At 46.7% G+C, this 11,707-nt stretch overlaps 3 protein-coding genes across 4 annotated transcripts in view; 2 read left to right on the top strand and 1 right to left on the bottom strand.

Annotated features, from left to right (window-relative positions):
• Positions 1-24: 24 nt before the first annotated feature.
• On the top strand, positions 25-1,557 carry LOC149348232 (ATP synthase mitochondrial F1 complex assembly factor 1). Its single transcript, XM_089588028.1, has one exon. The coding sequence runs from the start codon at positions 218-220 to the stop codon at positions 1,166-1,168; it is 951 nt and encodes a 316-aa protein (XP_089444154.1). The 5' UTR covers positions 25-217; the 3' UTR covers positions 1,169-1,557.
• Positions 1,558-3,815: 2,258 nt separating this feature from the next.
• On the bottom strand, positions 3,816-9,318 carry LOC149348231 (small ribosomal subunit protein uS8). The gene is made up of 4 exons (XM_089588023.1): positions 9,181-9,318; positions 8,762-8,899; positions 7,767-7,932; positions 3,816-3,938 (listed from the first exon to the last, which is right to left on the bottom strand). The coding sequence occupies exons 2-4, from the start codon at positions 8,892-8,894 to the stop codon at positions 3,845-3,847; spliced, it is 393 nt and encodes a 130-aa protein (XP_089444149.1). The 5' UTR covers positions 8,895-8,899; positions 9,181-9,318; the 3' UTR covers positions 3,816-3,844.
• A 1,032-nt stretch (positions 9,319-10,350) lies between these two features.
• Positions 10,351-11,707, top strand: part of oxt (Xylosyltransferase oxt) — a 34,533-nt gene continuing 33,176 nt past the window's right edge. For both annotated transcript variants that reach the window (XM_089588022.1, XM_089588021.1), the window contains exon 1: positions 10,351-11,114. In XM_089588022.1, coding sequence (XP_089444148.1) covers positions 10,920-11,114 — 195 coding nt within the window. In that variant the 5' untranslated portion in view covers positions 10,351-10,919. The remainder of the gene's footprint in view (positions 11,115-11,707) is intronic.

The raw sequence follows: 11,707 nt of genomic DNA, 5'->3' as shown, positions 1-11,707 counted from the left end.
GCCTGTTCGGTGAAATAGCGTACTGGCTTCGTCTCATTATTCTGACGGCTGACCAGACGACAATCGCGCGTGCTACTTCGCTACATGTGGTGATGTGGTTGTTGCGGTGAAGTTCTTAGCCCCGCTTCTTTCCTCTGTAACGCAAACATTGCTTCGCACTGCAAGGTGGAGGCGTTTCTCGTACACTTTAAACCAAGGCCAGATTGCTAGATTTTCAATGGCGCTGTTCCGATCGGCGTGCTGTTTGCGGACTGTGTTCCAACGTCTCACCGGCGCACCTTCGAACCGCGAGCTGGCGGCGTCATTCACAATTTCGGCCCGAACACAGAGTAGCGAAGTCGATCGGCCAGCATACAGCAACAATCCTTTCTACAAAAAGTACGCCGATAAAATCAAAGAGCTCGAGCGACGAGACCCTGAAGCGCTGAAGCGCCGTCAGGAAGAGATTTCTCGGACTATGAAGACGAAGGCCGCAGGTTCTAGTAGCGGCGATGCGACGCTTTCTCCAAGCTCCGACAACGACAGCAGTGAGGTTCAAGAACCTAAAGACAGTCGCGACGGCAAGCTACAACAGGAACCGACTTATGTGCGGCCGTCGAAGTTGGACGCCGACGCGATACGAGAACTGCGCTCACGCTGCAAGACGACCGCTGAGCTGACGGACGCCTGGAAGGCACTGCACTCGACGAGAGATGCTGTGTGCGCAGTCATCCCGGGTTCCACTTACGAGACGATACGCGAACGGGCCAGGGACTACCCGGTCTTTCTCTACCCGCTTCCCAGAGACGGCAGCGGCTACGAGTTCGTTCTGTCGCAGTTCGTCGGCGACCAGTGCCACATGACGCCGCTGGCCAGCTACCAGCTGCACGGCAGCGAAGCTCCTGCGTGCTTGGCGCTAACCTACTGGACTCAGTTGGCGTCCAGGGAGGATGGCGGTGTCGTGTTGATGAGCGGCGAGTATGACGCCAAGGTCGTCGGGCCGACCGAAGCGCAGTGTCTGGTCAATCAGCTGCAGCTCTACTACGGAGGCAACGAGCTCAAGAAAAAGCTGCTACTGTGGAACTTTAACCGCGAGCCGCGCTCGTTCAAGCACGAGATGCTCATCAGGGAGTTTGAAGCGTCGGCGACCCAAGAGCAAGACGAAGGTTCGTCGGTGAGGCAAGGCTGAGCGTAGTAGGTGTTTCCAAGATGTGCTCCCTGGACGTCGCCATATTGGACTGTTTAGCTGGTGCAAGCTCTGTGGAAGAGGTAGGGAAGGCGAGCACACTTTCAGCACCTGCTCACATCAATCCAAAGAGCTAGTGTGATGACAACTACGTGTACCCGATGGAAGATCTACAGACTTGTTCACAAAGAGGTCGAAAGCCACACCTGTGGGAAGTAGGTGTACGTGCTAACACCTGCCAGCACCAGCTCATTGAACTGGAATGAGTTGAGGAGCCTACCTCCCGCATGTTCTCTCCACAGTGTAAAAAACACCGGACTCCAAGATCGTGAAGAGGCATAAAGTTTCCAGTGGAAACGTCGTTTTCAGACAGTGAAGAGATTGTTGCTGAAGTGATGGCATCTGTTGTTTATTTTTGTCTGCAGAGCCGCTCGACATGTTCAAATTTGTTCGTTGTGACACTTCAAGGTGGTGACGGTCTACTAGATTCTGTGCCATAACTCGCTGCCGTGTTACTGCATTCTAAATGGCTACTACTTGCCGATTCGCACATAAAAAGTGTGTGGGTAGGCTATTTGAAGAATTTTTTTGTGATTTAACATGGTTACTCTAGTAGTTTGCACTGCTGCTTAAATTAGCTGCATGTTAGGTTGTGCACAAACTTGTTTGCTCTCTTACCATTACAGCAGTCAACCCTCTCTTGAATTGCATGACAACAAACAAAAGAACACGGTACAGTTGTAGGTTATTGTTAGTAAATTCTAGTTGGTCTTATATGTCCACTGAAGATTGTGGCATTTTGTTCTGTACAAGGGAGACTTTAAATGTGTACACCATTGTACAAAAGATACCTAGCACAGACACTACAACTCCAGTTGCACATATAAGGTGCTACCACTTGGCATCTGCAAAGTGCACTGGAGTTTACCTTTATTGCAGTTAAGCAGCAATGTCGGCACACAGACGCTGCCTTTATTTAGGCCCTCAGTACATTTTAGTCAAGTCTTCCAAAAAATGTAAGGCAGTTTTTAATCATAGTTACACCCACAGACAGACAGTCCGGGCTCTTCTTACAAGGCTAATGATGCAAGGGCGGCGTTTATATACTAGACATCACGTCACGTGACCTGATAGTAGCACCACTTTGATGAAACTCATTTATGGTGAAATGTCAAAGGTCAAGCCACAATGTAGACACGAGGCACAATGGTGTACTTTTGGTAGACATGGTACACCACAGGGTTCTAACTTGCTTAAACCTATTATGGCACGAAAGCATTTCCAAATTGCCAAGGTAAAATTCTGGCAAAAGCCCGGGGCAAATTTGGAGGTCGTCATCGTGTCAGGCATGATCAAATATGGTTGGATAACCATTTTGGTCCAATAAGCCCAGGTGAAATGTGGAGGTTGCCATCATGTCGGGCATAGTCTATTATGATTGGCCATCGATTTTGATCCAAATCGGCCAGGGTTGAATTTCGGGGGTGGCTCGGGACAAAAGCTTTGCAAGGTCAAACATATGCACATCTCAGATACTTTTGCATCGAGTAGAGCTATCTATGTATATAACCACATGGTCCCTGTCGCCCTCCAGAGCAGTTTTCAGCAGAGTGCAAAGTGTCTCTACCTCCACTCTGCACTTGTGCAAGACTACGCTTTTAAAATTTCACAAGTGCCCTGTTTCCATTTTACGGCACTGCATTAAAGGTGCACTGAAGAGGAATCTGAACTAGTCTTTTTGCCGCGGGAACTCGATCTACACGCTCCGAGCATTCTTAGAAACTTCGATTTATTGCCCTGTGTGGCTGATTTTCCTAATTAAATCGAATTAACGTCCGGCTCCCGCTTTTTTTTTTAATTCTCCCTCGTACGGTGGGCGGAGTCGACCAACGTGTGGAGTGCCTTGCAGCCAGCTCCGTGGAGGCTTTGCTTTCGCTTTTTGTTTTTTAGGTTTCCGTGAATAAATAGTTTCATTTGCAGATAATATAGCCGCAAAATAAGCCCGCAGAAATAAAAATATGCGTGGACTATTTGCTTCTACGGACTACTACGTATTACTCTGCCGATGGCAGAGCGGCAAGCCGCCGCGGGACTGGCTGAAAGGCACTCCACGCGTTGGTCGACTCTGCCCACCATACGAGGGAGAATTAAAAAAAAAAAGGCGGGAGCCGGACATAATTCGATTTAATTAGGAAAATCAGCCACACAGGGCAATAAATCGAAGTTTCTAAGAATGCTCGGAACGTGTAGATCGAGTTCCCGCGGCAAAAAGACAAGTTCAGATTCCTCGAGTGCACCTTTAAGATCTAATAGGCATGACAAGTTTGCAGAGTAAAATAGGCATTTGCCAAAAACATCTCCCGATGTAGGAATCTGCATCTTACTCATGCTCGCAACGAATGCTTGAAGCAGTACAAGATTTTTAGCACAGCAGAATTCGATAATGCAGGAAGAGCCAACTGTACCTGCCAGTACCACTGCTGTCTTGCAGAAGCGGACCGCAGGTTGCATTGCAACGAAACTCTCCAATTTTAGGTACAGCGGCAAAATTTTGATATGACAACCTCACTAGTTCTCACTGCACAGGTTGTCCTGGAGGAACTTCTATAGAAATGCCACCAGGAATTCAGAAAAAAGAATACACATGGGATGAGGCAGCAGTCCTTAGTTACTTTATTCTCAGAAGAAGAAACCCAGGATTTTGCCTCCCAGGTGTTTCCTCCTCGCCTCCTCGTGGTCCATGATACCCCCAGATGTGGTCAGCACAATGTACCTGCAAAAGACAAGACAGCAGTTCAGTCAGCAGGTAATCCACATATACCATGCACTATTTTTTTCCAAATTGTCGTATTGTGCACTGGTCTGGGGCACTACAACAATAGGTAATTTTCAAAAGTTACTGATTTTGCAAAAGAAGGCATTACGGGCTATTGAGCGTTACAATGGTAGGCCGCAAAACCTACCAACATCACCACTCTATCATAAGCATAATTTACTTAAAGCAAACCATGTTTACATATTTCGCCTGTTACTGTAGATCCATCGTAATCGTTTATATTCCATTTCTCCAAACCGCCCTCCTAGTAAATACCCCCTTCGGCAACACAGAAACTTGGTCCCTAAAACAAGGACAAATTACGGAAAACAAAAGCTCGATTATCAGATTCCAGTTGTTCTCAATAACCCATCTCTAAGTGTCATGTTTGATTTCCCAAAGAACAAGTTTAAAAAAGACATCAAAAGGTTACTAATCAGCACTGACGCAATATAATTTCGGTTTTACTTAACGTAGCATCTCATGTTTTCATGTTAAATTGTTTGTGTTTGCGTTTCCTTTTGTGACCTCCTGCCATGTTTATATACTACCTTTGATATGATTTACGGTGCACTGTCTTTGTTTTATTTATTATTGAAATACTGTCGCTTGCTGCAATGTTTTTTTGTCCCGATGTATTTTTGTCATATTACTTTAAATTTTGTTATTTATGTGCTGCACACTGCTGCATGAACTGTATTGGGGAACTGTGACCTCGTCAGGCCTTACCACCTTTTGTCACAGTTCCCTCTTTCATTTATTTGAAGGAAAATAAACCTCAAACTTCAACTTCAACTGCTGACATTCGAAGAAATGTAAACAGTCATCAAAGAAGTAGGTAATTAATTTTGCAAATAGTCCTCGGCACTCCAAGAAAGACTGCCCTATTATACTGAGGGTAACCTAAAATGCTGGATGCCTTGACGTTCAGCTCCTCAGTTTAGAGTGATGACAACCATGCCATTTTGAGCCGGACTCAATTTTTACCACTGAATATTGTACAAAGCCGCTATTTCATCTATACGCACCATGAGATCATTCAAGACAGAGCAAAGAGGTCTATGCAATCCTGGTGAAACAAAATGGCGTACTTCGAGTGAACAATGCTTGTCACCACCCCGGCCACAGGAAGGTCACTTGCTGTCTGGTGTTTTTTTGATCACTTCTAAAGTGGACTGAAACTTCTGACGAAGACTGCAAACCCTCCTCTTTACCAGACAGAACATTTCCTTGACCTCCTCACCCACAATGCAGTGAATAGACCAGTGAGTTTTTTTGTTTTTTTTTTGCTGTCCTACACGATGCTTTCTATTTCTACCCAGCAAAGCCAAACAACAATGTTCATGTTCTGAACTGTCTCATGTTCAACTGGTATGTTGTGACACGAGAGGCTCAGCGTCCTGGATCTGCTCCTGGGCTATGAGGGGACCACAGTGGGGGCTGTATATTTAGATCACCTGGGGCTCTTCACTCCCAGAAACCCTTTTGTTATACGGCATCTATGATTGTACACGCAACTTTACAGTTGTTTTTCCTAAGTGTCTAGCACTGTTCTCACCAATACTGGGCACATTTGGACAGCATGGCACGGCCATTTTGTATCTTGAAAAACAAACAGCCTTTATAGAACAAGAAATAAGAATGGACATTACCAAGTTCTGCAAGAGACCGAAGGAAGTGCCGCATAGTGCTTTCACTGTTCTTCCCTGACGTGGTATAATGTTTTAATTAAGGATACTTTAGCTGAGCTTTCATTGTGGAATTAGCTTCAGGTGATAAGGAAAATAAATAACTGCGCCTAAATGAGTTTTATAGAAGAATAAGGCTGCAATTCCACGAGCATGAAAGTGTGCAGCAAAGATTTGAGGGGCGGAGAAGCATCGGCACAGGATCTGAGCCAGCAAGCCACGATACTGTGCCAACACCAAAGAGCAGGATCAAAATAAAATGAATCCCACACTAATGTTAAAGGAAACTAGTATACTGGATGCTGCAGACAAAGCGTGTTCACTCAACAGTATGCTATGTAGGGCTTGAGGGGAAACTGAGAAGTCTGCCTGTATCGAGACGACACTGTGTTCTAATCACAGAGAGACCACCCTCCTCGAAAACGGAGCTTTTATAAGCAAGAAAAGACGAAACAATGAAATACGGGGTGTCCCCATCATTAGTAGATATAACAAGCAAAATGTGTGCAGCGACAAATTTTTCCACACAAATCCCAGAAGCTACCACACTTCACTTCAAAACAAAATAAAATTGGTTTTTGAGGAAAGGAAATGGCACAGTATCTGTCTCACATATATTGGGGGACACCTGAAGGGAGGAAGGTGGGAGTGAAAGAAGACCTCTCCAGAATAATTTCGACCACCTGGGGATCTTTAACGTGCACTGACAACGCACAGCACACGGGCGCCTCTTGCGTTTCGCCTCCATCGAAACGCGGTCGCGTTCGAACCCATCCTTTTCGTAAAGATGTCAAGAGTTTGAATCAACTAGCAAGAGTGTTTTCAAATCCAGTCTTTTCACCAACAACTGCGTCTTTTGCTGCCGGACAAAACATCAACATAGCCAGAAAGTGCTGCAGAATTAAATTTTACACAGAATAATAATTGGATCGAGTTGCCCTTAGTGTCCGCCCATAACCATAATACCATTAAAACCAAGAACGAGCCAGGCTTGTCGTAAGCTGCCAGTCATTTCTGGCTCCTGATGAGTCCAGCTCGTCGCCCTTGTGCAATCATTTTTCTGGTTTGCTGACAGATGGCAGCACGGGTACTAAACGAGCATTTCTGCACCATGTTCGAGAAAAAGAATAGAAAGTGTCTGCATTCGTTATGGGGTAAAGCTATGAAGAAACACATGAGCTATGAGGGACACTAATGAAAGGCTCCAGCTTAAGCAAGCCACCGGTGGTTCTTCACACATGGTCGCCACCACAGAAACAATCTAATCTCTTTACTGCATCAATTTCGCTCAGTTCAGTTTCCATGCTTCAGTACAACAGGTTTTAATCTCTCCACAATGTATAACCCACTTTTCTTTACCGTAAAATGTGACCGAATTGGCCAAACTGCCAACGTGACAACCAAATGTACATGCAAACACTACAGTTTAAATAAGCAACCTTTGCAATGGAATTCATGGACACCATTAAACCAAACTGTCAATGACACCAAACTCCCAGTTAGCTCTGTCAGGTAACACAGCCCGGTCACGACTGAATTCCCATACTCTTACTTCGATGGCAGCTCCAACCACTTGAATGATTGAGTCACGAAGACAGTGACGAGCCTACCGTAACATCTCGCGCCACAACGGCTTGGCTCAAAACTTGTCTGCTGCTGTAGACAGAGGGTTTGCTCTTTGTGCGTTATTTTCAGTATAAGTAGACAGCTTTCAGTATTTGCTTTTGAGTGGCATGTAATTTATGAACCCAAGTGCATCCCGGAGACTGCATTCTCAGAACCTGCACCCCCAAACAATCCGAGACGCTTACACACATGCAAGTAACAGTGTTCCAATGAACGAGAGGAAGCGCAAGCAAAAGCGGAGTCAGCAGGATGCCTCACACCAAGACAAACTAAATGGTGAACAAAATAAGGAAGGAAATGACTGACACGAAAAGCATGCAACGAGGTACATGTCACACAAGCAAAGCTTTCTCAAGAAACAAAACAGTGTCCAGCAGGCCTTCAGGGTTGAGGACTGCTGTGGCCTCTGTTCATGTAGAAAAATGTGAATTGCCAAATAAAGCTGTAGACAGCGACAAAAGTTGGTGCTCACCCAAACTGTCGGGATGGCAGCAAGTTGCGCATCCACGTTTCGGTGTCCTTGAGCTGGACGTCAAAGCGGGGGCTGATGACACCGCACTTGTTGAGCCTGCCGTTGAGGAAGACGACAATCTTGCCCGCACGGTGATCGTCCACGATCTCAAACTCCCCGATGTAACCTGCAGGTCAACGAAAGAAGACAACTCATTAGCACTTCGCCACAGACATTATATAAATCAGGCAATAGATTGATCGCCGTTAAACTACAATGCACTGAGAAGAGTCAGTACTAAGGATTTGTCTCGCATACTTATTCTCCCGTCTAGACACAAATGTAAAACAAAAAACCGCATCTCTACACTGCCACCACTGCCTTGATGCAGTAGGCAAATCCTCTGTCGATCTACTCTCAATGGCTTCTCCACTCCTTAGACGGAATCAGAAATCTGACGTTCAAGTCGGCGTCCACGAGTTAACAAAAGTTAGGGCAGGATTGAACAACAATGCACTGAGAAGCGTCAGTACCAAGGATTTGTCTCGCATACTTATTCTCCCGTCTAGACACACATGGAGCACATAAAAAACCGCTTCGCTACACTGCCTTGATGCAGTAGGCAAACCCTCTATCGAACTACTCTCAAAAGTTTCTCCGCTCTTTAGACGCAATCAGAAATTCGACGCTCAAGTCGCTGTCCACGAGTTAACAATAGATTGCCAGCTTGTTAATGCTATACGGATACCACACGAAACCAGTGCCTATTTCGGACATTTTTTTCTTTCAAACAAAAAGGCGCCATAGAACTTTTCGAAACAGGGAGAAAAAAAGAACTGCCAGCCGCTTACAATACTATTATTATCGACACGTTGTAACAACCAGCAGTGCTGTCGAGATCAACCTCTCAATTGTGGCTCCACACTGACATCGTTCGCAAAAACACATCACGAACTGCCGAACACATTTCACTCGAGATTCGAAACTTCGTCAGAGCGCCGCTGTGAAGGGCTCACCGTGCTTCATCATGACTGTGAGGAATTTGATGATGACTTTTGAGCAGGGTCGGATGAGAACCTGCCGCTTGCCCCGCTTTTCTGCATTGTTGATGGACTTGAGAGCGTCGGCCAAAACGTTCATGCGCACCATTTTGTCTGCGTGGAAAAGATTATGAAATTGTTAGACACACCGATTTTCTTCCCCAGGCGTAACCAAGCCGGCACGAACAGCACGTAAAGACATGCACACACACACTTCACGCTTGCTGAGCACTTCGGCTGTCTTCCCGCGGACAGGAGACCGTCTCTACAGCAAATATTATCACAGAAAGGAGCCTTAATCTTTTATAATTTCAATGACAGCTAATCGGGCGGATCAAGTCGAAATAACTTGCACGGATGAAACGGATTGAAAAGGTTCAAGCAAAACATAATACCTCTAAGGACGGCGGCGGCCGGGAAAAAGAGGACTACTCTCGTTCTCTCGCTCAGATGAAAGGAAGCACACGTTTGCAAGACAAATGTGTGCTGCTGTAGACGGCGTTGTCTACCATCCTCCTCGGGCGTCCATCCGCTATGAAAAGTCCAGCTGGTCTAGTCACACTCACATGATCATCATCATTATTGTGATCATTATGCCGCATGCTGCCGCACGACTAAAGCGCATGTTGCGGATGTGATTAATATTGCATCTGAATTTTTCACATCAGCCAAGCAGAGCTCTAAATGTTTGGCTTCGGTAACCTCTGGGTGGCGCTGTAAGAGTATCCAGCTAGTTCCAGTGACTTTAATCCAGCTTGGCGCTCGTAGTCAACCGCAGAAAGGCCGCAGAGGTTTGCTTATGTACGAGCTTACTTACTCTTAGGCTTTTGGCACTTCAAAAAACAGACTTCTCAACATTAATGACAGAGCGTGCTAATTCTTATTTCAGCATAAATACTGTCCCTGTCAGCGCTTATAATTTTGTGGAATGTTCGTTTTGTGTACGCCCGCGTTTAGTTTTTAGGTTTAAAAATATCTGATGCTTTGCAAGTTGTTTCGTTGGCAAGTACTATTCGCGCCTCACAAATTATTTTGATCGTCTTACTTAATGCAGAAATCACAAAGCCTGTGGCACAGGTTGCGATTTATAGCGCCCCAAACGTTTCAAGTATCATTAGCGCTTGTATGAGGCCATCGAGCCCAGGAACTCTGTTACTGGCTATCTTGGGTTATTATTGAGAGCGTTGACACAAAAACATTTCCCTTTTTCCGAATAGCGATGGCCACCGTAAAGAAAAGCTGGCTTCCTTGCATTGCATTTCTGTGTTGTGGAAAAGGTAACTCACAGCAACCATTCTGTTTTCTATTTGATGCTATGATTTGATGTACCTTATTTTTCACCGTTCCGTTACGGCTCTCATTCGTAAGCAAAACGTTTTCTGCATGGAATTTTGTTAACTGTGCGTGTTCAAAAATGTTCTGCACTCGTAATGGCTATGCCAGCCTCTATCAAGACACGTTTCACTCCAACTCTGGCGTAAGTGGAATCGCACGCAGCGCCGCATCCGAGCCTCCGAGATAACCTATCCATTGAAGTGGCGAGCGTTACAGAGCTCGGAGGACAGCGCAAAATCCGCTTGCTCGTCGACGGCAAGCTCAACCATCTCCAATAAAAAAAAGTGTCAGAAAGCAAAGGTTACTCTGAGGGCTTCACCGAAGAGCGGAGTGGTTTGTTCGATTCCCTTTAAATCGACTCGCCGTCGGCGGCTATTGTGGTGGCAACCGGTCGCGGCGAAGATTTGTTTGGCACAGTCCGGCGTTTGATCCAGCCGCCCACCTTCAATCTGTCGTCGCCAATCTCTCTCCGTAGTTGCCGCGGCTGCAGTCTTGTTCAGCGGTGATGGGAACCTTCGTTCGCATCCGACTGCCTGTTACGCATTGTCGAGACTGTGTTCCCTAACAGTGCGGTGTTCACGCTCGCTCCGTCGACTCGAATAACCTGTTCGCCGGACGGTGCGCGCGGATATTTCGTGGAAGTCATTCGGCGACCCGTCGGGATCGGGACGCCCTGCTTCGGGACAAAGCCCGTGCGGGGTAATTAGTTGAGCGTGCGCGGTGGGTGGGTGACTCACCGTGCAAACTGTTGTGTTTGCGCCAGCGGAGAGGCCGGAGTGTGCGGCCCGGATGCCCGCGAATGGCAGTGTCGCGGGTGGTCACCAGTCAACGCTGGTGCCGCAGACATGTGCCGTACTTCGCCATCGGAGTGGCCATCCTGTTCGTTCAGGTAGTGCTGGGCTACCTCTTCTACCTGGCACCGTCGTCGGACTCGAGCAACGACGGACACTTTCCGGTCGTGCGGACAGGGGGAGCGAGATCTTCCGACTCTCAGGTGCGCGTTGTGACCGCCGTGGATGCCAGGTCTCGAGCTGCGGCTCGTGCTCGAGCGCTTCGCGCGTGCCGGCCGTGTTTTCCGCGCTCATCTTCTTCTTTTTGCTAATTGTGTAGTGCATATCACCGTGATAACGCCTTGCTTCGTCTGCGTGGTTAGGTCACAACTCAAGGGTATTGTGACGGATGTCGCGCAGCATCACCGCGAGCTAGCACAAAGCGATAAGCGGTAAAGTGCGAGCAAGGTGTCTTGTGTTGTTTCGGCTTTCGGGCAGCGTGCCAGCTTTTGCGATGCCGCTCATGTGTCAGCACGTGTTTGGCGCTGTGGTGTGGCGGTGTGAAAAAAAAAGAAAAAGAAAAAAGGCGCGCTAAGTGTGAAGCTTGCAGGTGAAGCCATGCATATGCCGCAATGACTACCTGTCAAACAGGCAAACCTTCTGACGTATGATTTTTCACCTGAAAATACTGTAGAACGCAACTATTCATTCTTTTCTTAGACCTGCATGTGTTAGTGCATTGTGCTCTTTTTTGAGAACACTCAAATTAATGTGGAATGCACTTTGTTTCCCAGCATGAAAGAAAGGAGGCTTGCTT

The sequence above is a fragment of the Amblyomma mixtum genome, chromosome 4 (genome assembly GCF_055824585.1).
Source record: "Amblyomma mixtum isolate Tamu chromosome 4, ASM5582458v1, whole genome shotgun sequence".
Classification (NCBI taxonomy): domain Eukaryota; kingdom Metazoa; phylum Arthropoda; class Arachnida; order Ixodida; family Ixodidae; genus Amblyomma; species Amblyomma mixtum.
Note: the sequence above shows the minus strand (reverse complement) of the source record. Positions and strands in the feature narration are given on the sequence as shown.